Source organism: Dermacentor albipictus, chromosome 5, assembly GCF_038994185.2.
Source record: "Dermacentor albipictus isolate Rhodes 1998 colony chromosome 5, USDA_Dalb.pri_finalv2, whole genome shotgun sequence".
Lineage (NCBI taxonomy): Eukaryota > Metazoa > Arthropoda > Arachnida > Ixodida > Ixodidae > Dermacentor > Dermacentor albipictus.
This window is the reverse complement of record NC_091825.1, coordinates 32,868,003-32,892,027: the sequence shown is the minus strand read 5'-3', so window position 1 is coordinate 32,892,027 and position 24,025 is coordinate 32,868,003. Positions and strand designations below refer to the sequence as shown.

The window sequence follows — 24,025 nt, the reverse complement described above, 5'->3', positions numbered from 1 at the left end:
ACCAGGCCGCTACCTGTCGCCGCAGCGCCGACCATACACTGGCCCAGCCCCGGCCCTGTCCGTGAGCCCATATCCTGAAAACTAAAAGCAGCAACCAATGGAGGTGCGGTTGCTGTTCGTCGAACTGACGAAGATCCTCCGCCGCCTACGAAGACTACGAAGAGACTACCTCAATGACATAAGGACACGCCGCCGTCCCGACGAAGTCTGGAAGCAAAAAATGCGCAGACGAAAGACCGCCTGATGACGCCACGTACCAGCGACAGGTCAACGCCACGCAGCCGTGATCCGACGCCAAGGCCTAACTGTAACGCAAGACAAAGAACCGCCGACCTCGACGTGCTTCTCGACGGCCATGCAGTCATCGCCTTAGTAGACACAGGAGCCGATTACTCCGTCATGAGTGGACCCATCGCCACCCAGATGAAGAAAGTTAAGACTGCATGGGAAGGCCCGTCAATTAGGACCGCTGGAGGACACCTCATAATGCAGACTTGAATCTGCACGGCAAGAATTACCATTCATGACCGGACTTACCGTGCCACCTTCGTTATCCTCCAACAGTGTTCACGAGACGTTATTCTCGGCATGGATTTCCTGAACCGACACGGCGCAATCATCAACCTGAAGTCGAAGTCAATAACGCTGTCGGAAGATCAAGCTATATTGCCGGAGAGCCCTCGTATTCACCACGCCTTGAGTGTGCTCGAAGATCAAATGAGCATCCCGCCTCGCTCAAGCATTGTTATTTGGGTCGGCACCGAAACACCCGCTGACGTAGAAGGCGTCATCGAAGGCGACCAACGTCTACTGCTAGACCATGAAATTTGCGTCGCAAGAGGGATCGCTCGACTGCATGGAGGGAAAACTGAAGTGTTGCTGACAAACTTCAGCCAGGAGTTCAAGCACGTCAACAAGGGCACGACGATCGCGTACATCGAGGAAATTTTGGAAACCAGTAATGCGTTTGTCCTCTCGGATTCCACCCGCATCTACCCCGACGAATATATGGTTCCCGAACCAGACTACAACATTAATCCAAGTCTCCCCGTGATTAAGCAACAGCAGCTCAGAAGTCTGCTCCGGCGATATAAAAGCTGCTTCTCGATGTCGTCAAGGATTCGACAGACACCAGTCGCAAAGCATCGCATAACCACCGAGGAGTGCGCTCGACTACTCCGCCAGAGCCCTTACCGAGATTCGACGCGAGAACGCGAAGCTATAAGACAACAAGTCGACGAAATGCTGCGCGACGACATCATCCAGCTGTCGAAAAGCCCGTGGGCGTCTCCTGTTGTCTTAGTGAAGAAAAAGGACGGAACCCTACGTTTCTGCGTCGATTATCGTTGACTGAACAAGATCACGAAGAAGGACGTATACCCCCTCCCACGGATAGACGACGCATTGGATCGTCTCTGCAACGCTAAATACTTCTTGTCGATGGACCTCAAGTCTGGCTACTGGCAAATAGAAGTCGATGACAGGGATCGCGAAAAGACCGCCTTCATCACGCCAGACGGCCTCTGTGAGTTCAAGGTTATGCCGTTTGGACTGTGCTCGGCACTTGCAACGTTCCAGCGCGTGATGGACACGGTTTTAGCTGGATTGAAGCGGCAGCAGTGGCGTAACAACAGGGGGGGGGGGGGGGCAGGGGGCCGTGGGCCCCCGGTGCACGGGGCCAGTAGGGGGGAGGGTTGTCATATATGTATGAAGACACCCGAAAATTGTCAATATCCTCGCCTTCCTCGACTACACCCGGGGAGGGGGGGGGGGGGGTGACAGAAGAGCTAAGGGCCCCGGGTGCCAGACGACCTAGCTACGCCACTGAGTGGCAGACCTGTCTTGTTTACTTGCATGACGTCGTCGCCTTCGCCGGCAATTTCGACGATCACCTTAGGCGGCTTGCGACAGTACTAGAGGTCATCAAGTCATCGTGGCTTACTCTGAAGCCGGAAAAGTGCCGCTTTCTCACGATGAGCTTCTGTTTCTAGGCCAATTCATCAGCAAATCTGGAGTCCGCCCCGACCCGCAGAAGACAGTTGCCATTGCAAAGCTCCCACAGCCCATCGACAAGAAGGCAGTGCACAGATTCCTTGGCATGTGTGCTTACTATAGGCGCTTTGTCAAGGACTTTTCACGCACCGCGGAGCCGCTAACACATCTTACCCAAATGTGATGTCGAGTTCTACTGGGAAACGCCGCAGGCCGACGCATTTCAAGAACTCAAACGACGCATGCAGTCGCCGCCGGTACTTGCACACTTCGACGAGGATGCCTATACTGAAATTCACACTGACGCTAGTAGCCTAGGCCTCGGTGCCGTCCTAGTCCAGAGGAAAGACGTACTTGAACGGGTGATATATTATGATAGCCGGTCGCTGTCAAAAGCGGAAGGCAATTATTCTACGACTGAAAAGGAATGACTCGCCATCATTTTGGCTACAGCAAAATTCCACCCTTACCTATATGGCATGCCATTCAAAGCGGTCAGCGACCATCACGCATTGTGTTGGCTAGCTAACTTAAAGGACCCTTCAGGACGGCTGGCGCGGTGGAGCCTCAGACTGCAAGAATATGACGTCACGATAATCTACAACTCCGGACAAAAACACTCTGACGTCGACTGCCTATCACGCGCCCCCATCGATCCCCCGCCGCAAGACGACGAGGACGACGACGCCTTCCTAGGAGTAATAAGCGCGGAAGATTTCACTAAACAGCAACGAGCAGACCCGGAGCTAAAAGGCCTCGTCGGGGATTTTGGAAGGGAACACCGATGTTGTCCCTAGGGCATCTAAGGGCGATTGTCTTCGTTCACGCTACAAAACAACCTGCTCCTGAAGAAGAACTTCTCACCAGTTCGCGCCAACTACCTTCTTGTTGTTCCGTTAGCGCTGCGTCCAGAAGTACTGCACGCCCTACACGACGATCCAACCTCTGGGCACCTCGGATTCTCCCGGACGCTGTCGAGGATACAGGAAAGGTATTACTGGCCGCGTCTGACCGCCGACGTCGCCCGTTACGTCAAGACATGCCGAGACTGTCAGCGATGCAAGACACCACCCACAAGGCCAGCAGGATTACTACAGCCGATCGATCCTCCTCGTCGACCATTCCAGCAGATTGGGATGGATTTGTTGGGGCCGTTTCCGACGTCAACATCCGGGAATAAGTGGATCGTCGTGGCGACGGACTACCTCACCCGCTTCGCTGAAACTAAAGCTCTACCGAAAGAAAGCGCAGCCGAAGTAGCGAAATTTTTCGTCAAGAACATCCTGCTGCGACATGGTGCCCCAGAAGTCCTCATCACCGACAAAGGAACTGTTTTTACAGCAGAGCTCACCCAAGCCATTCTGCAATACAGCCAGACAAGCCACAGGAGGACAACTGCCTACCACCCGCTGACGAATGATCTCATGGAGCGCCTGAACAAAACCCTTGCCGACATGCTAGCAATGTACGTCGACGTCGAGCACAAGACGTGGGACGCGGTACTGCCGTACGTAACCTTTGCTTACAACACGGCAGTGCAAGAAACAACACAGATCACGCCGTTCAAGCTGGTTTACGGCAGGAATCCGACGACTACTCTAGACGCCATGCTGCCGCACGTCTCCGACGCAGAGAATATTGACGTCGCCACCTATCTCATGCGCGCCGAAGAAACCCGACAGATCGTCCGCCTACGGATCCAGAACCAGCAGTGTACCGACAGCCGACACTACAACCTCCGACGACGCTACGTCGGGTACCAGCCCGGCGACCGTGTTTGGCTTTGGACCTCTATACGGCGACGAGGACTTAGTGAGAAACTATTGCGTCGCTATTTCGGACCGTACAAGATCATCCGACGCATTGGCGCACTCGACTATGAGGTCGTGCCAGACGGCATTTCTCTGTCTCAGCGGCGCCGCTCACGATCTGAAGTAGTTCATGTTGTGCGACTTAAGCCGTTCCACCAGCGCTAATGAACTTTGGGGACGTCACATAGCTGAACTTAGGACTTCTTTATTTTTTTTGGATTGTGCCACCTTTGGCTTTGTTTTTTTTGTTGTTGTTGTTTTGTTACTTTGTTTAACAAGTGACCTTTTGTGTTCCACCCTCCTGTTATGTTTGTAGCATTGGGACGATGCCTTTCGAGAGGGGGGAATTGGCACATGAACTCGTTTATCTTTTACGGGTGAGCGCTTTTAACGTCTAAAAAATGTTATCGCTCACCGCAGGACAATCCTACATGTATCGGAAGTTTCTAGAATGTTATCGATGCTTCTATCCGCTGTCTGTTGTCGCCGAACCTTGTGTAATCTGACTGCATGTATGCGCGACGCGAATGGTGTAGAACTTTGTGGAAGGCACGCGGGTCCCAGCGGTTGCTCTGGGACATTCGACGACTGATCTATAAAAGCCGACGCGCTTGACCCGCTGATCAGATTTTCGACGGTCGCCGACTGTGTTCGGTGCTTTCGTTGAGCTTTAAGTGTTTTTGAGAGCACAAGTTCGCCCAATAAAACGCTAGTTTCGTTAATCACAGTTCTAGTGCCTTCTTTACATTAGTGCCATATTTACAGATAGTGGATGATAGCGTACATGTAGCTGTAAGAGTGCATCAGACCGACTGGGCGTCTGGAGACGATTCGCTGCCTTCACAATGGGCCAGGTCTCCCTTAAATCGCTTAGGTGACTCCTCGTCGGCAGGAACCTGTTTGGCGACTTCTCGTCGGCAGGAACCTGGCGGGTCGGGTGATGACGTCACCGGAGTCGAATTCTTGATTCATCGCGGAGATGGCTGGGTGCTTCTTGAAGTCCCCTCCCGTGTTGAATTTTTGATTCGTCACGGAGAACTGGGAGCCCTCGTCGCCTCGATGATAGCTCCCGTTGCCCCGATGACAGACACGTGGTATGGCACTACAGCGCCCCTGCCACCAGATAATACATGAAGAAGTCGAGCTGTTCGACGCGGCTCGACGTATGGGATGTGGTGATTGAGTGGCGTCCTTGGTGGGGTTAAGGAAATGGCTTCGCCGCCCTTTTATACGTTGGTCTTTCATTTGTTTGGATCTGAGAAAGCACAGTGAGTGACCGAAAATCAACGCCGATCGCTTCGGCGAAAGTGAGCACCCTCCCAATGCTCTCCACAACGCCAGACCAAACTCCATGAAAACAAATTAAACGCTCTAACCCCCCCCCCCCCCCTGTGCTCTCAACAGCACCATTACGGTTATTGTACTAAACACGAAGCACGCACCCGATAAAAAGCCCAAGATGCAGACCTCTACAAATAGTGCTCTCAAAGAAGACACATTCAAAGAGAATAAACAACTAAAGAACCGATTGTAAAGCAACTCCTAACAGTCATTCGGGCAGGCCAGACACAGCTGAGGCGTTAGAAGAAAACTGATATTTTGCCCCGTCTCTCACCGAACGAAATTCTGTCACTTGGTTTGCACTGATAGCTCATTCGAGTGGCTGCGGTAGGCTCTCGAGCAATTCGGAGGCTCATTTTAATCGGTGACGCTAGCATTACGATACCCTTCACACGACTGTGTGTCGTAAGTGATTATCAATCAACTTCAATGTGCTAAAATAGCTGAAGAGACATGAGTATTCATGAAAATGTAGCATTAAGACCTTTAACTTCTAGGATAAGCTCTCGCATAAGCATAGGCTGCAGCTTAAAAGGCCCTGCTAAGTCCGTCAGCATTTGTATGCAGTTTCCGGAATAGTTCTGTGGTAATGGGCACCAATTTCATTGGGGCCTTCCACATGTCGTTGGATTTACCAACTCGCTGACATGCGTTGCATGACCGAACAAGTGTTTCAACCTCTTTCCAGCATCCTGGCCAATAGAAATCTTGCTCTAGCCTAGCCTTTGTCTTTATTTATTTATTTATTTATTTCAATACCCTAAAGGCCCAATGCGGGCATTACATAGGGGGGATTCATCAAAGAAAACTTATAAATGTACAACACAGGTTATAAATGGCTGAATACAGAAATAAACGAGTTAAGAAGCCAGGTACAAGTTATTAAGAAAGAAACAATGGCTTGATACCGAGGTGACCCGCCCAAGCATTCCCATGCGCTAACTCTAAAAGCTGTGGTCGGTACTTTTCTGGCACGAGCAGTTGAGTTGTCTGTATGTCAGACTCTTGGAATCCTGATATTTCCCGCAGTTGAGACCTGACCTAGTGTAGAACGAGATGTTATTTCAGGCCACTCCTTCATTCGCATTAGTTTGCAGCGCAGTTAGCGAAGAGTCACTTTTCAGTGCCGCGACAAGCACCTCTCGGTCAACCCTACTAAGCTGCTCCCAGCAAAAGGATGCGGGACTAAGCAGTGAACCTTCCCCTCAGCCCTAGGCGCCCCGTTTTTCCTAGACTCGAAAGGCTCCTCCCCCACTGTCACTTATCCGGTAGTTGATCCGTCACAAGTCTGAGTCCTCTGCTTTTCATCAGCCGCATTTCCCGGCCTAGACTGCCGCTGTGAGGACGTTACATTGTCAGTTTCCTCGTTTGAAGATGAGCTTTCACGTTTCTTTGAGAGGGCGCGTGACCCCGATCGCGTTAATGGCATGTAAGCGAGACTGGTAGAGAACGACCGGCCCTCCTTTTCTAAAATCTGCACCGTTTTGTTTGAAAAAAGATATGAAAAGTGCTCGGGTAAACTTGGACTCACGGCTGCCTCCGTTTGCAACCTTCCAAGCGCGCCCTCGAGGGTTACCCTGGCAACTGGCAAGCACGCGCTCTGCTCTTCTGCGACTTGTCTGATCCAGGCGCATTACCCTGTATAGTCCCCGGAAGAAACACAAAACGGATGAGTAACATCCATGGTGGCGGCGGAATCGCGAAGTGCCCTGCACATTTTCCCGTTTACCACGACATCCTGCACATATGGCTCGAGCAGCCTCAGATTTTCGTCTGAATGGCTAATGCTGGCGAACGCGATTTGCTCCTTGCAATTTGAGGAAATATGGCCTTCCTTGTTGCAACGGAAGCAGATAATTGGTCTCCGGGCCTCGAACGCGAGCTCTAGGTCTGCCTTAGCTTTAGCGGCCCTAGACGACTGGGCTATCTCTGCTAGCCCTTCCCTCGCCACGTCAGCTTTAGTCGATACTCCCTTGCTAAAATTGTTGCTCGTGGATGATCTCTTATGCGGCAAAACTGGGTTGCTAGGGGAAAACCGCTTTACAGAATAGTCCTGTTTTTCTAGCCTATCTTCCTGAATGGGTTTTTCTTGGAAGTTTCGGCGCGTGTAATATTCCTCCACGAGCTGCGCTTCCTTATCTAGGTCTACCTCTGGGAGCCTGTCCTGCAGCCAAAGTCTAACTTATTCTGGAAGAATTCCGTAAAACTGCTCCAGTGCTGTGCATTCAAGCACCTGGTGGTGGTTGCCATACACTTCTGCAGTTTTGAGCCACTCTTTTAAGTTAGACTTTAACTCGTACGCGAACTCAGTCTGCGACTCGTTGTCCCTTTTTGTTTGTCGAAACCGCTGTCGAAATGCCTCGGCAGAGGCGGTATTTGCGAAGAAGCGCGGCTTTTACCTTTCCGTAGTTCTCGTAGTCTTCTTTAGACAAGCGTGCGAGAACTTCCGAGGCCTCTCATGGGACAACTGACAGAAGTTTTTGAGACCAAAGGCTTTCGTCCAGCTCTATCTTTTCACACGTGCGTTCGAAATTCACGAGAAAAGGTGCGATATAACCGCCTATCCTGTACGGTAGCATCAGGTCCTGCATTCTCAGTTTAGGCGTATCGTCTGCACCGGCAAGGGGACCTTAACGCGCGGAGCTGATTCGAATTTGCTCTATTTCCAATTCTCTCATTTTAAAAACATAATATCGCTCTTCGCGCCTTTGTTTCTCCTCTGCCTCATTGCGCATTCTTTTTCTCGCTTCTCCTCCCAAGAATTTCTCCCCAAACCTCTTCGACTTCCTTCTCAGTTACCTATTGGGCCCTCATAACGTCCAGAATGGCTTTCTTTCGCCTTTCCGCGGCAATCGAAATGTGCATCTCCTGAAAAACATCAATTCCTGTATCCTGGGCTTCTCCATCGCGATCTGACGGCTCGTCTCCGGTTTTGCCTCTAAAAAAGCTTTGCTTCCGCAGCCGGAAATCTCTGCAAGGCCTGAAGCGAGCTAAGACAAAACCACTACAAGCCTTTCAGAATACTTGAGCAATTGTCCTTAGTATTTACATGTGCGACAGAGGTCTGGCGATGCGAAATGCAAGAGTCGGGCACTCACCCCTCCAAAGTAGCTGACGCCGGTCGACCTCGTGGCTGCCGTTGAGCGGTATAGTGGGCGTTATCTGGCTTCGAATCCCACAGCTTGCCATCTACTGTTGTGACTTCGGTGTGGAGGACGAGAGACCGACTCTTTCCGCAGATGAAGAAGAAACGAAAAACTTTACACGATATTTACAGATAGTTGCAGATAGCGTACATGTACAGTCGCGGACAGAATATTACGGACCATGAAATCTAAGAAAAAGCTGAATATCTCCGCAACCTCACAACGCAATCTGGTATTTGCATTTTGGACCTCGACTAGAATATGCTAACAACGTTGTGGTGGGCAGTTTTACTGGTTACTGTTACAGGCTGCTCGGGAATTGAACGTTTTCGGAGATCCCGTGGTCCATTTTATTCTGTCCGCGACTGTACATGTAAGAGCGCATCACCTTCACAATGGGCCGGTTCTCCCTTAAATCCCTATGGCGACTCCTCGACGGCAAGAACCAGTTTGGCGACTTCTCGTCGGCAGGAACCCGGCGGGGCGGGTGATGACGTCACCCGCGTCGAATTCTTTATTCGTTGTTGAGGTGGCTGGGTGCTTCTTGAAGTCTCCTCCCGTGTTGAATTCTTGATTCATCGCGAAGAAGTGGGAGCACTCTTCACCTCAATGATAGGCACGTAGTATGGCAGCTCCCGTCGCCTCGATGATAGGCACGTGGTATGGCACTACACCTATATAGTGTGCTGCACTTGGCTCATTGGGCTATAGCCGATCAGAGCATATAGGACTTCGTCTTCTGCATCAGCAGACGAAAAACGTCTGACTCCGCACTTCGCACTTACTGGCTGCGTTATGCTCTTGCCTGAAACTAAACACCAATGTACCAGTTTCCTTTTATCAACAAATCTAGCCGAACTGCAGCGAAATTCATCGCGAATGCACAGTGCGCAGAGACAACTTCTCAATTGTGTGCAGCACGCAGTCTGAAACCGCCAGCCCCATCCGTAAGTAAGATATTTTTATATTCTTGGAAGAGTAACTCACTTTACTCTGTGACATATGGTCACACCAGCACTTCACTACCGTCCTTGCAGCCAATATTCCCTATCGTCGCTATATCAACGTCGACAGTCACAGACAAAATGGCGCCACGCATTTGCGGTTCCAGCTTGCTTAATTGTTTGTCATCTGCTGCCTAGACTCATCAAAACCACAGTGTATAAAGTGTAGTTTTCATGCTACACTACAGCTATAAAGAATGGCTTCGTGTAGGTAGGCGGAGCTACACTTCTTTTACACCAAGTAAAAGAAATGGCGATTTCCTACACTAGCTAGACTAGTGTAGCCAGAGTAGATAAAAAATAGCCCTAATAATCCTCATCTGCCTTGCTTACGTTTCCTTTCTTGAAAACTCAGCGCTCGCTATACTTTCCTGTCGAGAATGCTGCGTCACGCTGATAACGCGCAAGCTTTCGTCACTTGGAAGTACCGGGCTCACAGCAGGGCTTTTTTTACGGGTAAGGTAGTGAGCCTGAATGGCTCAACGTTCACCTTAGTATGTTCACAGATATAGCAAGGCAGCGCAATACACCCTTGAAAACGTTTTAGGATGTTGTAGAGATGCTTTATGACGATACCTGTGAGGAGCTGCGAGATGTTTGGCCCGAGGTAGCTAAGCTTGTCAAAATTGCTTTGACTATCCCATTCCCATCGCGCTCATATATATGACAGATCGTTTTCATGCCTCCATCGAGTCAAAACGCACTGATGTGAGCAATGGGACAAGCGCGGTTAAATCCCATAACAGTTCTCATGGGCACAAAGAGCTCGCCCGCAACATAAATCCCAGTGACATCGCGGACGAGGTTATTCAGAGATCAACTGTGCGTAGGAACACATTATCGATTGTGCGGTAGCCTTTGTATGAAAGGACAGTGAACTTCATCACAGTATAATGCGCCAGCTTAATTTATTCAAGCTGTCACAGCCCCCGACCTTTATTTACCCCTCCTATTTTGCCGCTTCGTTATTACACCCTTTGCCCTTTGAGTATTCTTCTTGGCTGTTTGTTTTGTATTTAGTTCGGCAGTCCGTTTACATTTTTGAAAGGCGAAGAGTTTGTGATCTGTCTTAAGATTTTATATTGTTAGGTTATTGTGGAAATCTTTGTACTGCCCAGTGTTTCTCAGACACGAAGAGTGCAAATCTCTTTCTAATTTTTGAATTGTTATCTTATTGTGGAAATTTTTGTATTGTCCAATAGTTCTTACAAACGAAGGGTTTGTAATGAGTTTGTAATATTTGAATTGTTAGCTCGTTGGGGAAATGTTCGTGTTGTCCACTATTTTCTCTCGCTTTGACCAAGGGCATTATGAATGTCTACCAAGAGTTTACTTGTTTTTAGTTCCTTTCTTTCATTTATTTACTTAGTATCTTAAGAACCACGCGGTAATTCCTTTTAACACATTAGCTCGACATTACAAACAAATAAAACTGATGTTTACACGAATTGCCTCTCTGCCACGTGCCAAGGAGCATGCGGGGGGGGGGGGGGGGACGAGTGAAAAAGCGGGCACGAACTCTCTCCCCATGCCCGGCAGATTGAACACTCGGCGCCCGTGACCCGTCATTCCCGTGGTGGCTGAACGATCGCAGCGGCAGAGTTTCTATGTTCCAGAGGAGTGGGCAACGTGTCGCAACTGCCGACAGGCGGCGACACAAATTCATGTTAACATTTGTTGGTAGCAAGAGTTCCTATATGTGCTACCCTGTATGAGCATGTACTCTAATGCTAGCGACGCCTTGGCACCAGCTAACTTACCCAAAGACGAAGACAATTTCGCATTTTGAAGACAGTCTTCTTAGCTGACTTCACACGCGATTGGCTTATATGGGATCTGGGTATCTTGTAACCAGCGCACCCCCCCCCCCCTTCCTCAGGAGAGGTGGCCCTTTCGCGCCTTCGCGGCGCCGCAGCGAGTCGAAAGAGGTATAGAAGTGCAGGTCTCAACGAGACAAGAAGCCAGAATTAGCGCAGAGTAGGTAAAATTAACGACACGGTACATTGCACTATACCCCTGTAAAGGATACACCGCCGTAAATACAGGCATGTTTAGGCGAAGCCGACGTATGGCCCATTTTTGTAAATGTATCCAGTTCGCTTGGACTAGGCTCGCGCGAGGCAGTACTGTTTAGAAGGCTGCTTCTGCCGTGCCCGCAGGAAATGAGAATTAGTCGCAGAGTTGGTAGAATTACCGGTACGGGCGTAATTGGCGTCACTATAGTCGAAAACTGGCCACATTGCACCGTAGACTCTCCTATCTTCGTGTCGGCCCACTGACTTCTTGGTCAACAAAGAAAAAGTCCACGAAATGTCGATGCTAAACAAGACAAGGTGGACGTAATTGTGCGTAACATGGACGCTATAACTTAAAGTTATTCCAAACTTTTCTATTCCAATTCTGCAATGAGCCCTCCATGGTTGGTCAAAAAATTTTCGGGCCACCTCCACTTCGCCTGTCTCTCACGCGAGGTCACGCAATCCGCGAAAACGACCCATCTGGTATGATGTGTGCATACTGATTATGCATGATTACACCGAACGAAACAACAATAATTATTTCACATTCGACGCCTTTTTCGTCATAATACTCTGCCATTGATCAAACGTACGTTTTCGGGCTGCGCCCGCTTCCCCTGTCTGTCACGCGACGTCACAAATCCGCGACAACTCATGTCGCCAAAGTGACATGTTAGCGTTAAAGACGCATTAATATGATGAATAAAACCGAGTATTTTTTTTTTCTGCATAGCCCCGTTCCGAAAGACGTAGAAGATGGCTGCCCACCGATTGCTCTGGCACTAGCTACTGGGAGCGGCCGCGGAACATGGATTTCGTTGCGTATAATAAAAAATTTTCCGTGGCACTATAACGTTATCGAGCCCTTTCGATACGTATGCGACATAACATTGCCAACTCTTTGCCGAGAATCCGTTCTGGTGCCATTTTTGACGTTCCATTGCACGCCGCCACGATTTTCGACCAGCCACCGCAAGCTAAGTAAGGGGAAGCGGATCAATCACAGAGGCCGGCACCACCCTCTTCAGCCGGTTATCTACTTTCGCTCTTCTGGCTCAGCCCCATCGAATCCCTCGGCTCTTGAGCGTGCTCCTCGCCTCTTGCCAGCCAATTCAATAAGGAAATCGGCTCCATGTAGGCAATGTTATTTGCTGTGAAAGCAACAAAAGTGACCTCCTATAAACGAGGAGCGCGTTTGATTGGGCTTTTCAAACAACGCTGCGGTTTACCGCCCGATGCTTGCGTCTATGGTTACGTAAATTTGACGTCAGGAGATTCGAATAAGAACAGATTGGCATAGTTTTACGTTATAGGGCCCATTTAATACGGACATGATACAAAATTAATGAACGATGAACATGAAACAGAAATATAAAGAATGAACATAGTATATAAATATATAAATATAAAAAAAATTACCATATAATCATCGAGTTATTTGAACCACGATGTACGCCAACCTTGTCTTCTTTAGTGTCGACATTTCGTTGGCCCTTTCTGTTTTCTTTCATTGCGATAGCAATTATGTGGACCCTCCAGGCGCATTTTTGCCATCGTCGTCGTCGCGATGTTCAGTCGAAGTCCAAAGGCGATAACACCGTCGCCGCGCATCGTATGCTGCATGTCCGAGGGAAAGCACGCGAGGGACTACGATGGCGGCTCAATTTGGCGCGTGCAAATGCGAAAGCGGTCAGCAAACGCGCCGTCCTCGGTCGAGCGAAAGGCCTTGGGGGGATGGGAGGGAGAGAGGGCGGCAGGCGTTGCGCTCCGGCAGCAACTGCGCATTTCGTGGCCTGGCGCAAGGGAAACTGACGATTGCGGCTCAATGCTCCCGCGCCATATATGGAGGAAAGCGGGGAGGCAGCGCGGGATCGAAGGGGAGGGAGGCGTCTTCGACTTCGCCAATACGTGCGTACTTTGAACGGCCGCTCGCGGTTGCGTGCGCCGTATCTTGAAAGGGATCTGCAGAGGGCTCATACTTTTATGCGTGCTATGTTCTAGCCGCTCTTGCATTGCAACAGTTGAAACGATGCACGGCATGAAGGTCACTTCGCTCGCTGCTGCTACCGCGTTTGCTCACACCAGCGAGTGGCCGCGGTCATCGCGTGCGATGTGTTCATGTTGTGCGCGCTGACACCATGCTTGTTCATTCAGTTAGTAAACGACTGTTGTTACGGGGTGGAGCGCCTTTCTTTTATATTTTTCTATTAGCTCCTAAATAATAAATGTTTCCAAGTCTATACGGCCCATAAAACTACTATCCTTACTTCATGTATCGATGCTTCGCCTTTCGGGCGAAACTGCGACTTTTTTTCTTCTTTAAAACAAAGCAGGTAACTGCGCCAAGTGTTACATTGAACGATCATAACCGTAAAATGCTATCTGTCTACTATCTTTTAGTTAGAGAACAGAGCAGCAGTAAGCGCGAAAGAACATCCCTACTGAGCAAACGAAACCGAAACCGACAAAAACACATTTCTGTATGGCCCTAGCGGGCGTTCTATTTCCTTCCTCCATGGTTCTTTCTGTTGATGGCGCTGCTCTGCCACTGCCGTCTCGCGCTACACAGCTAGCTTTGGGTTTGCATAGCTTCGCTTTCACCGGTGTTGTGTCGCCTCATGCATGAAATTTGTTTGAACAGTTCTAGCTCGGTGAATCAGTGCAACCTTGTTTGACTTACGAGCTGTAGTGTTTTCTGTCACAATGTACGCTTCTAGAATGAAACGGAGCAATTTTGTGGTTGTGCCGTGGTATAATAGGTAAGTTGCACGCTTCTATATACGAACAACGCACACGTGAACTGCCTTCGTTTACGTTCGAGACGTGGGTAGTTTGTGCCAGCTACAAAACAAACTAGCATTCACCCTTAAACTGTTTATACGAGCGTCAAGCACTTGCTGCGGTCCAACCATGCGGTTTTACTTGTGTCAGTCTCGCTGACCATGTTCGGTTAACGATAGACGCTGTCTTTTTTTTTTTGAAGGCACGAATGGGAGAGGACGTACCAGAACCTTTTCAGCAGTTCGGCCGAGGATCAGTCTGCCGGGCTTGGAATCGTTGCTGCGTGGCGTAGCAGGTAAGAGCCGCAGTGGCTAGTGGACGACCGCTTTGCCATTCCGTCAGCTAGTGGTCAACTCGATGTCCACAGCAAGACCACGCGGTTTCGGATACGCGTTTCGTTTAGGAATCACATTTAGAAAACACAGAGAATAACTGCTGTTGCTGTACCATTTTAAGTCCAAGATACTGCAATCGCCTTGTTCCGCGTTTTCCGGTGAAGCGCATGTGATGGAAATCTTGAACATTTTTTTAAGTAGGTGTCGGGCACAGCCGACCGGGAGCGCGCGGTTGTGTTGTGGTAAAGATAAAAACGGCGAAGTGCGATATAAAGCTTGCCTTCAACGGCCCTGGCCTGGCTGTTAAGGATAGAGGAATTTTCTAGCGTAGAGATGACGGAGTATATTACTGCTTAAGACATCGTGCAGTGGGACGGGAGGACGATAGTTGTACATGTAATCGTACTGAGCTTATTTACATTATCATTTATTGGTACTGTTGACTCAAAAACCGTTACAAGGTGATTTAGATATACTCTGAATACAAATAATAAAGCATGCGTCTCGAGCAGTGTGAAAAGCATCAGTTTTTGAATGAAAGGCAAATAATTTTCACTTCCATTCTCAGTGACTCCATGCACTTTATTCTGTCTTCTTTATGCCCCCAGACTTTACAGCCATCTTCCTCGAGCCATTGAGGCCACAGCAGCACTGGTCCGGGCGCAGCTGAGTGACAGCCGTCTGCAAAGCGGCACAGCGGGTACTGGCAGACTCAGTCCCGAAGAGCTCAGCTCTCTCTATGCTGTGGCCATAGTCAGGTGGGTCTACCAGAAAGTATCCTGATGAAAGATAATGGTCGTGCTAAAACGTCATGGTGGGCTTTGTGGCCATGGCATTCTGATGCTGAGCATAAAGTCAGCAGCCACATTTCGATGGGGGCACGATGCAAGCACTTGTGTACCAAGCTTTGGGGGTGCATATTAAGGCACTTTAGGTGATCAAAGTTTATTTGCAGTTCTTTGCTACAGCACCTACCATATCCCCAGTGTTGCTTTGTAATGTTAACCTCACAAATAAATCAACCACTCAATCAATCATACCTTTGCCAGTTATATTCTGGTGGTGTTAGTATGCAGGAACACTTACAGGTGTAGATTTTGCAGGGAAATGCATGTACCACAATAATGTGCCAGCTGAGGTGGTTGAAACTGATGCACGACCCTCCTCTCTGAATTACAGTCAATCTTTACAGTCAAGTTTAGCTAAGCTGTGCTTGCGGTACAAAACATATAGCAAAAGTTTAGGTAACTGATGCTCCTGAATTTTAGCAATGGAGGCAGTTTCATATCGTTCCAGAAAATCCTTTTTGCCTGAGACGCTAGAATGACTAACCTCAATTGTGATAGTAAATATGCGAACTGTTCAGACCCAGTCTGTTGAGCATGTGAGTGGCGCAAGTGTAACAAACGGTGCTGCCGTGTATTGAGCATGTGGCTTAGGCATTTGTGATGTGGCGAGACATCTCCATTTGCAAAGCCTGTAAAATAATAGCCGGCTACAAGTGTGCACAATATGCCAGAGCAACATGTCACAATCTTTGCATTAAGATAGGGGCAGTCATGCAGCTGCTGCACTCCCGAGTCGCTAAATTACTACAAAGACATTGCTCTTCCAAAACATGTTAAACTTATAATGCGCTGTTATTTTTTGTGATCAGCTATATCCACTTCGATTCTTAAACCGTTAGCCTGGGAATTAAACGGCCTTGTCCAATGATCACTCACACGTCTTTGGAGACAGTTAAAAGATCGCCACAAACCGGGAAAAAACCTAACTTCATTAGAAACGAAAATATAGTTCTCGTACTATACACGAAACAGTGCAGTGTGTCTGTGAGCGGCGTGAAAGGTCTCGAAAATGGCATTTGAAACCATCATTAGCGGACTAAAGATGCCCAATGGGAGTGGTAGGGAAAGAGCCTAATATTTGTGCTTGTGGATGGATAACACTGCAGTAATGCAAAAGACAAACAAGGGGACATATGCAATGCAACAGTCTTTCAACATGTTGCCTTCTTGTTTAACATGTTCTTTGTACTTTCGCACTCTGAGATGTTCTCTATGGTTTAGCATCTCACCAAGAAGCCATAATTGTCCAGTATATCCTCCTCACACCACGTGTCCATCTTTGAAAAACTAACTCCGCTCTAACTCGTAGTTGTTTAATAATCAGTGCCTGTGTTCACAAAACTTTCACATGACGTTGCTTCCTCAATGGCTGCTCCTGGGCCACGTGCCACTCATGGTAGCAAGCGGATCGATAAGATGATTGCTACGACTATGGCCAGTCACCGAAACTTCAGGAATACAGGCCCTAACCACTGGTGATCGAAAAAATTGATACAACTTAGTGAGAGGCCATTGCATCATAGCCAACAATGAGAAGCACCTGAAGTGCCCATAAATCTATGCCACAAGGCAGTGTGCCTGTGGGAAGAAAAGTCATCAGAAATTAAGTGCAGTCAGTACTTGTTATAATAAATTAGCTTAACACAGGCCCATGAACATTGCAAAGTAGCCGCTATATTCCCCTCGACATTCACATAGAAACTGTTGTATATAAAATATCGCTTGAGAGAAGCAAGAGGCTCTTGTAGAGTCAAAAAGAAGTGACATATTTAGTGCAAAATGAACTAAAATGCTGCCACCATGCCCACCCTCCATGTGCTGTACCACTGCTCCCTTGCCACTTAGCTGTACCAATTCTCCTGACTTCCCTGCACGCGTTGAAGGTTGTACACTAATGTTAGTACAGTCGACTTTCATTATTTCAACACTGACAGGACCGACGAAATTGATAGAATTATCCGGCGGGTCGAATGAAACAAGATGCCAAAAAAAACGTCGGGCGTTGGGGGCACGTTAAAGACCCCCTGGTGGTTAAAATTAATTCGGAGTTCCTCACTACGTACGGCATGCCTCATAATCAAATCGCGGTTTTGGCACGTAAAGCTTAAAAATTCAATAAAAAAAAAACGTCGAAACACACAGCTGGTTTATCTGGCAGTACTTTTGCGATTCAAACAGGCCTCCAAAGCAAACGCAGACCCCTCTTCAATGTGGCCCAAGTAGAAAACTAACAAAGAAATCACATTAAAGCTCCAAAATAAAGTATAAATCTCATGTGTACCTGATTATTTAACAAGAAAAATGGACAAGGGTCTAATATCTGTTGCTCAACGGCTGGCAGATTCCTAAAGTTAAATTTTAAAATTCAGCTGTGCCGCAGTACATGCGTTATGCGATCTAGCACCAGACAGCTGCAAAGTCGATTTTAGTATTGTGTCCGACAGGCACAGTGCAGGCAATTTTTTGGCAAAGTTTCATGGAAAAAAAGAAAGGCTCGTGTTAGAATTAGGTAAATACTGTAACCAGATATTCTGAGGTATGGTTAGTTGCTTGAAAATATTCCTAGGGCAGGCCTAAAGTAGGCTCATTTAATGGTTAGTAACGTATGTCAAACGAATTCACTGTCCCCCAAGCTCTGCTGAGACAGATGTTGCCACTAAAGAGGTCACTATCGAGGTCACTCTAGGGGTCAGGTGCATGCGTGCTGCCCGGTCAAGTTCTAATTATTGGGTGAAGGCCAATTTCAGGATCTAAATAATGAAAGTTTGCGCCTATAATAATGTATGGGCGTAGGTTAGGAGCTTCGGCTGGGGTCGAATTCACTGAAATATCAAATTGACCCAAGTTGAATTAACGGAAATCTGCCATATGTCATGTTGCAATAAAATAGACTACAAAGAGCACAGCTTGTTGTATGTGGAGGAAGAATGCTTGAGTACATGCAGCCCTGTCTAGATGCAGCTACAGTAAACTACTGTGCTTGCACACTGTGCAGTTAAGGGGTTCCTCACGTCCTGCGACCAGATTTTATAACGATTCACATTGTCTTTTGTGTGTGTGTTTGTACATGCATGTGCATGTGCGTGCTCTTGTTGCTCGGATTTTGGTATTTTGTGAAAGTGTCAGCAGAGCATTGCAGACGTCTTTATGCAACATTCATCGGTAGGCACTAGCACAGAGAAATTCTTTTTTTTTTTTCGTTTATAAGCAACCACTTGTGTACAGTAAGAAGTGTTGTACTGTTCTAGGGACTTAATTTCTTCATTGGCAAGTGTGCTTAAAGCTGATAGCACCCCTTGAGTCGCTGCTTCTGCCTGCACTACAATGGAGATTGACTAATGTCACTGCACTGTCATTGCAGTCCTTCAGCAGTGTGGTGTGGGGTGGCTGCAACAGCTTCAGCTTACTGAATAGAAACTCAATGCGACATATAGCACATTGTATCTTTCACCAAGGTAGACATGAATTAACGGCCAAAACGTGCGTGGCTGCACATGCAAATTCCAAGCATTTACTACGTTGCCATTAAATCGCGACCATCATTGCATCAACTATGGATCCTGACAAAAAAAAAACACTGCTGGCTTTGGCTGTTGCTGTCAGCTTGTAAAACGTCCTGCCTGTCCCTAGGTAACATAAAAATCCGCATATAATATGAAGTGAGATCTGGGGATAACGAAAAGGGCGAAAAAACCATTTCATCTGCGTATAATTAGAGTGAAACAAACTCAGCGAAATCATTTATTTACATTGGACTTCTTGCTTCAATCATCGTCATCCTCTGTTGCACCATCTTCGGACAGTTCCTTGTCCGAGAACTCTTCCCAGAGATAGCCATCATCTGTGGTATCATGCATGCTTGAAATTTTTCACTTCTTGAAAGCATGACACTCTCTCGCTATGTCAGCGTGTTATGGCAGCCAAACCCATGCGGTCTCCAACTGGCACCTCCTGTACACTAGAGGATGATGAGAATCGTGGTAGCCATGCAGCAATAGTTAAACCAAAATTTTGAGTTGGGTTTCTGGCTGAAATTTTGGTTCGGATTCGGAATAGTATGAGGTGGAAATTTGGTGTGCTAATAATTGTAAAAAAGTTGTCATATGTGGGTTTTTACAGTACATGTTCCTGTGACCCCGTCCAGTGAGAAAAAAGCAGGACCAACATTTGGGAGAGTTCGGATAGCATTATCTTTGGTAACACAGTGCGAGGCACTGTTGAATGATTGCAGCACGTTACTGCGCAAGAAGACGCACGGACACAAAGAAAGGACGAAGATTACATGTCCTTTCCTTGTGTCTGAGTGTCTTATTTCACAGTAGCACGCTACAATCATTCAACATGTGCAACCAGCTAGTCCCATTCTTAGCTCTTCTAGTGAGACGCAGACTGGAACAAAGAAAGCAACGAATTGTTGCCTGTCCCATTGCTGCTTTCATTCTGGTCTGCATGTCTGATTGTGCTGTGTTACTTAAAGGGGCACTAAAGAAAATATAAATCAAGCTAGATTGAAAGACTAGGCTTCTGTAAATATCAATTCATCATTTATAGTGAGAGCAGAGCTTTTGTAAGTGAGAAAATGATGAAAATAGAAAATGGGAGTCGCGCCACCTGTTGTGGACTGTGGTACTTCTCATGCGACATCAGAACTGGCTGATTTACAGAGACCAGCAGAGAAAGAGGTCACGAGGTCAGTGAAGATTACATCAACTCGTCCATTCTAGCGCGAGCAGTTCATATTGAGGAGCAGCGGTTAGACGGGACTTCAGTGGCAATTTTCTACTCGGTGAACTGATAGTGTATAGAAAACGATAATAGACTTCAAGATGAATAATTTGTCAATCTAGCTCGACCCATTTCCTTTCAATAGGGAGCAAAGCACTTTGATTGATTAGGTTAACTGGTTTGTATTGATGTGGCTTTACACTTTGCATGTCTCAAAATCATGCATATGATTTTTCGGCTGATGAAATGGTAAATGATAGACGTAACAATAAGAGGCTGGAAGATTGCAGTATGAGTGATGTGCATGGGCATTTGGTGTTCTAATAGAAAATAAAGGAAGCAGTGGAGTTGTAAAGGTCATTTAATGTGTAAGGCATATAACTGGCAGTCCATTGAATAGTAACAATGTCAAGGGGAGAGAAATACACTGGAATGCAACACAGGATCAGGCAATGTAACGAGACCAGGAAATTTTCAGGCATAGGATGGGGCTAGCTGACACAGGAATGGGGTAAAACCTTGCTGTAACAAATGAGGTGGAGCTTAAATTACTTTCTTATATCCATTCCTTGGGTATAGCTGTTGTTCTCCATCAGAGCCAACATGACTAGAGTAGGATATTGTCCCCACGACCCCCCATGATTGCTTAATGGCTATGGTGTTGGGCTGTGTTACGACTTTGCACCGCTGCACCACTATTACGACTTTGTGGTCCCGTAGCGCTCGTCACCCGTTTCGTGACAGAGCGTTGGTAGCGAAGACTCCGAGCCAGGCGTCGATGAGAATAATGAAAGGGATTTTATACATTATATACAGGTCATTGTACAGGACAAGATCGGATCGGCACTGGGGCCGAGAGCTCACACAAACGCGACTGTTCCCGCACGGCGACGTCCGGCGAAAACGCGTGACACATCTCACCTCAGTCGGGAGCGACACTGTCTCCCGGTGGGTCGGCGGATCCTGTTTTTCAGGTGGCGCGTCGCGTCTTTTATAATCCCCGAGGATCCATTGTCACTCAAACGGCCCAATGCAAAGTCACCACTCGGTGGTCGTCCGAGAGGTCCAACCAGCGACCGCGCTGGCCACCCGGTTCAAAGTTCGCGCGCGCGGTGACCTCCATGAAAAGGGAGGTGCGGCGCCGGGCTGTCTGGCACAAGCCGACACGTCTGAACACGTTGCCTGCCGATGCTTCTCCCGCAGGACACCGCTGCCTGACGGCTCAGCATCTTGACTTTTCAAGGGAGAATTTGGGCGCTCGCAGGATAACTTCTGCATCTTGCAGATTCGGAATCCGGGCTTGTGGTAATGGCACAACAGCATCCCCGCCCTCAGATAAGGCGCCGGGAAGACGAGCTGCCTCCACGTGGCTCGGATGCCAGGCGCGCACGTTCGTCAGGCTCGTCCAAGTTCACGTCCAGTGTCGGGACGCCAGGTAACTTCACGTGCCCAGGTCCGACTCGCCAGGACAGGAGCTCTGCTCACCGCGTTGTCGCCAAGGCACCTCGACCAGCTCCGCTCGGATCGTTCCTAAGCCCTTGCTTCTCGCCACTGGTCTCGGGTGGTCGTTCTGCAGCTTGCAAAACCGACCGGCAAAAGGCAACACCCAACACGAACAAGTGCCCTCTGTCCCCCGTCAAACACCAGACAAGGCCATAATCCAAATCAATCTAACTAAATTGCTATCCCTCTTTTTGCTCCCGCTGTAACAAGAGGCAGGTGTACGATCTGGTACACAAGGATCAAACAACCAGTTTTCAAATCAACAACACACAAAAATATCAGGACAATTAATAATCAACAATAATAATGACAAATAGAATGGTCCCCTTGAAATCACTTGGACCGAAAACATACTTCTGAGGAAGCAAATGAGGTCATTCATTTGTCCCGGCGATATTTTCGCGGAATCCGAAGCTGCTTATATTTGCGACCCTGCTTATCCGTGTAGCGGCGGTACAATAAGCCAGATTCCTTGCCAAATGAAACCCTCTTTTTTTTCACTCCCCGTTTGACGCTCTTCCTCAGATTTGCTATTGAACAGTCTTCCTATTGCTTGCGAATCAGAGTTTCTCTTTCAACTGCAGCCAGCTCCTGCCGGCTGGCGGAAACCGGAGCGAGTGTGGAGCCCGCGTCTCCTAATTGCGGCGTCGCGTCCATATCGCGGCTAGCACTGCATGCGTCACTCCCACTCACTTCCAGAACACGCTCGCCCAGGCCAGCCTCCGAGCTCTGCCTCTCCCGTGCCTGCTCGCCACTCAAGTTACCTTGATCGGTCCCTGTGCTGCACCGCGGTTCGCTCACCGACGCTAAGTCAAGTTCCCTCGACAGCGGGCGCGCTTTGGATCGCGTGAGGGCCATGTACGCCACGTCGGCAAGAATGATTTGCCCTGATCCCTCAGCAGCTGCTCCGAGCTATTTGAGAAGAGGTAGGAAAAGTGCTCCGGGAGGGCGGCTGACACAGCGGCTTCGGTGTTAAGTTTCCCAAACGCTCCTTCAATGACAACCGTTGCGATCGGTAAACAGACACTCCTCTCCTCGGCCACTTGCCGTATCCTAGCGCACTCTCCCGTAAAATCACTCGAGGAGACGAAAGACGGGTGAACAACGTCCATAGTTGCTGCAGAGTCCCGAAGTGCACGGCACTTCTTACCGTTCACCTTAATTTCCTGCACATAAGGCTCCAATACACGTATGTTCTTGTGCGTTTCCTGTATTGTTGCAAAAGCAATTCTCTCTGGGCAGCTCGCAGCGATGTGCCCTTGCTTTTTGCAATTGTAGCAGGTTAACGGTTTCCGTTTTTCAAAAGAACGCGTCGTATCGTTTCGCTGTTTCGGACCATCGTCATCATTCTGAGATGCATTCTGTCCTTCCCTTACAGTTTCTTTGGGAAGGGACTCGTCTTCCCGAAACTCGCGACGCGTGATTTGCTTCCGTTCGTCGGGCTTCCCGGAAAACCCATCTCTCCTATCTGCTTTTTCTACGCGCACTGCCTTGCTGTGCAAGCTGCGGCGGGTGTAATACTCTTCCGCTAACTCTGCTGCCTTGTTTAGCTTAACCTCCTTTAGCCTATCTTGCAGCCAGAGCCTGACCTCCTCATCAATGCAACGGTAATACTGCTCCAACGCGATGCATTCGACGATTTTGTCGCGGTCGTCGTAAACCTCTTCGCCCTTCAGCCATTCCACCAGGTCGGCTCTTAGACGAAACGCGAAGTCAACATTCGACTCCTTGCCCTTTTTTGCATACCGGAACCTCTGCCGGAAAGCTTCGGGCGAAAATTTGTACTTCCGCAGTAGCGCTTCCTTCACATCACTGTAGCTCTCAAACGCCTCTTTCGATAAGCAAGTTATTACGTCTGATGCCTCCCCAGGAAGCAACGCTAACAGATTCTGTGCCCAAAGGGATCGCTCAATGCTATTCCGTTCACACACGTGCTCAAATTTCACGAGGTATTTGGCCATATCCTCTCCGACGACAAAGGGTGGAAGTTGATCGCGTATTCTTGGAACGTTAGAAGTGAGACTAGGCGCCGGCGAGTTATTTCGGATCTCCAACTCTTTCATTTTAAGCTCGTGCTCACGTCGCTCCCTCTCTCTCCTTTCCTCCTTTTCCTCCTCGCAAAGTTCCTTTTCTCTCCTTTCCTCCCTTTCCTCCTCGCGACGTTCCTTTTCTCTCCTTTCCTCCCTTTCTCGATGTTCATTTTCTTTCCTTTCCTGCTCGCAACGTTCCTTCTCCTCCCTTTCCCGACGTTCATTGATATCCGCCCAGGCCTCAGCGGCTTCCTCAGCCGTTACGTCCCCTGTCCTCATGACCCCAAGGATCGCATTCTTTCTTTTGGTTGAGCCCAACTCAATGCCCAACTCCTCACAAATTTCGAGAAGTTCCTTCACCTTGTACTTCTCCATCGTTCACACTGTCCTCCTGCTGTTTACCCTTTTTGAATATACCTGCCGTACGCTACTATAACACTACTAGTAAGACATATGCAAGTATTTCACACACTGCCCTGTTTACCCCCTCA

The 24,025-nt window shown here is 48.4% G+C and overlaps 1 protein-coding gene across 1 annotated transcript in view; it reads left to right on the top strand.

Annotated features, from left to right (window-relative positions):
• Positions 1 to 13,840: 13,840 nt before the first annotated feature.
• LOC135908079 (uncharacterized) overlaps positions 13,841 to 24,025 on the top strand; it is an 83,884-nt gene continuing 73,699 nt past the window's right edge. Inside the window, exons 1-3 of the mRNA XM_065439821.1 lie at positions 13,841 to 14,071; positions 14,296 to 14,388; positions 15,037 to 15,186. Of these exons, the coding sequence (XP_065295893.1) occupies positions 14,016 to 14,071; positions 14,296 to 14,388; positions 15,037 to 15,186 (299 nt within the window). The 5' untranslated portion in view covers positions 13,841 to 14,015. The remainder of the gene's footprint in view (positions 14,072 to 14,295; positions 14,389 to 15,036; positions 15,187 to 24,025) is intronic.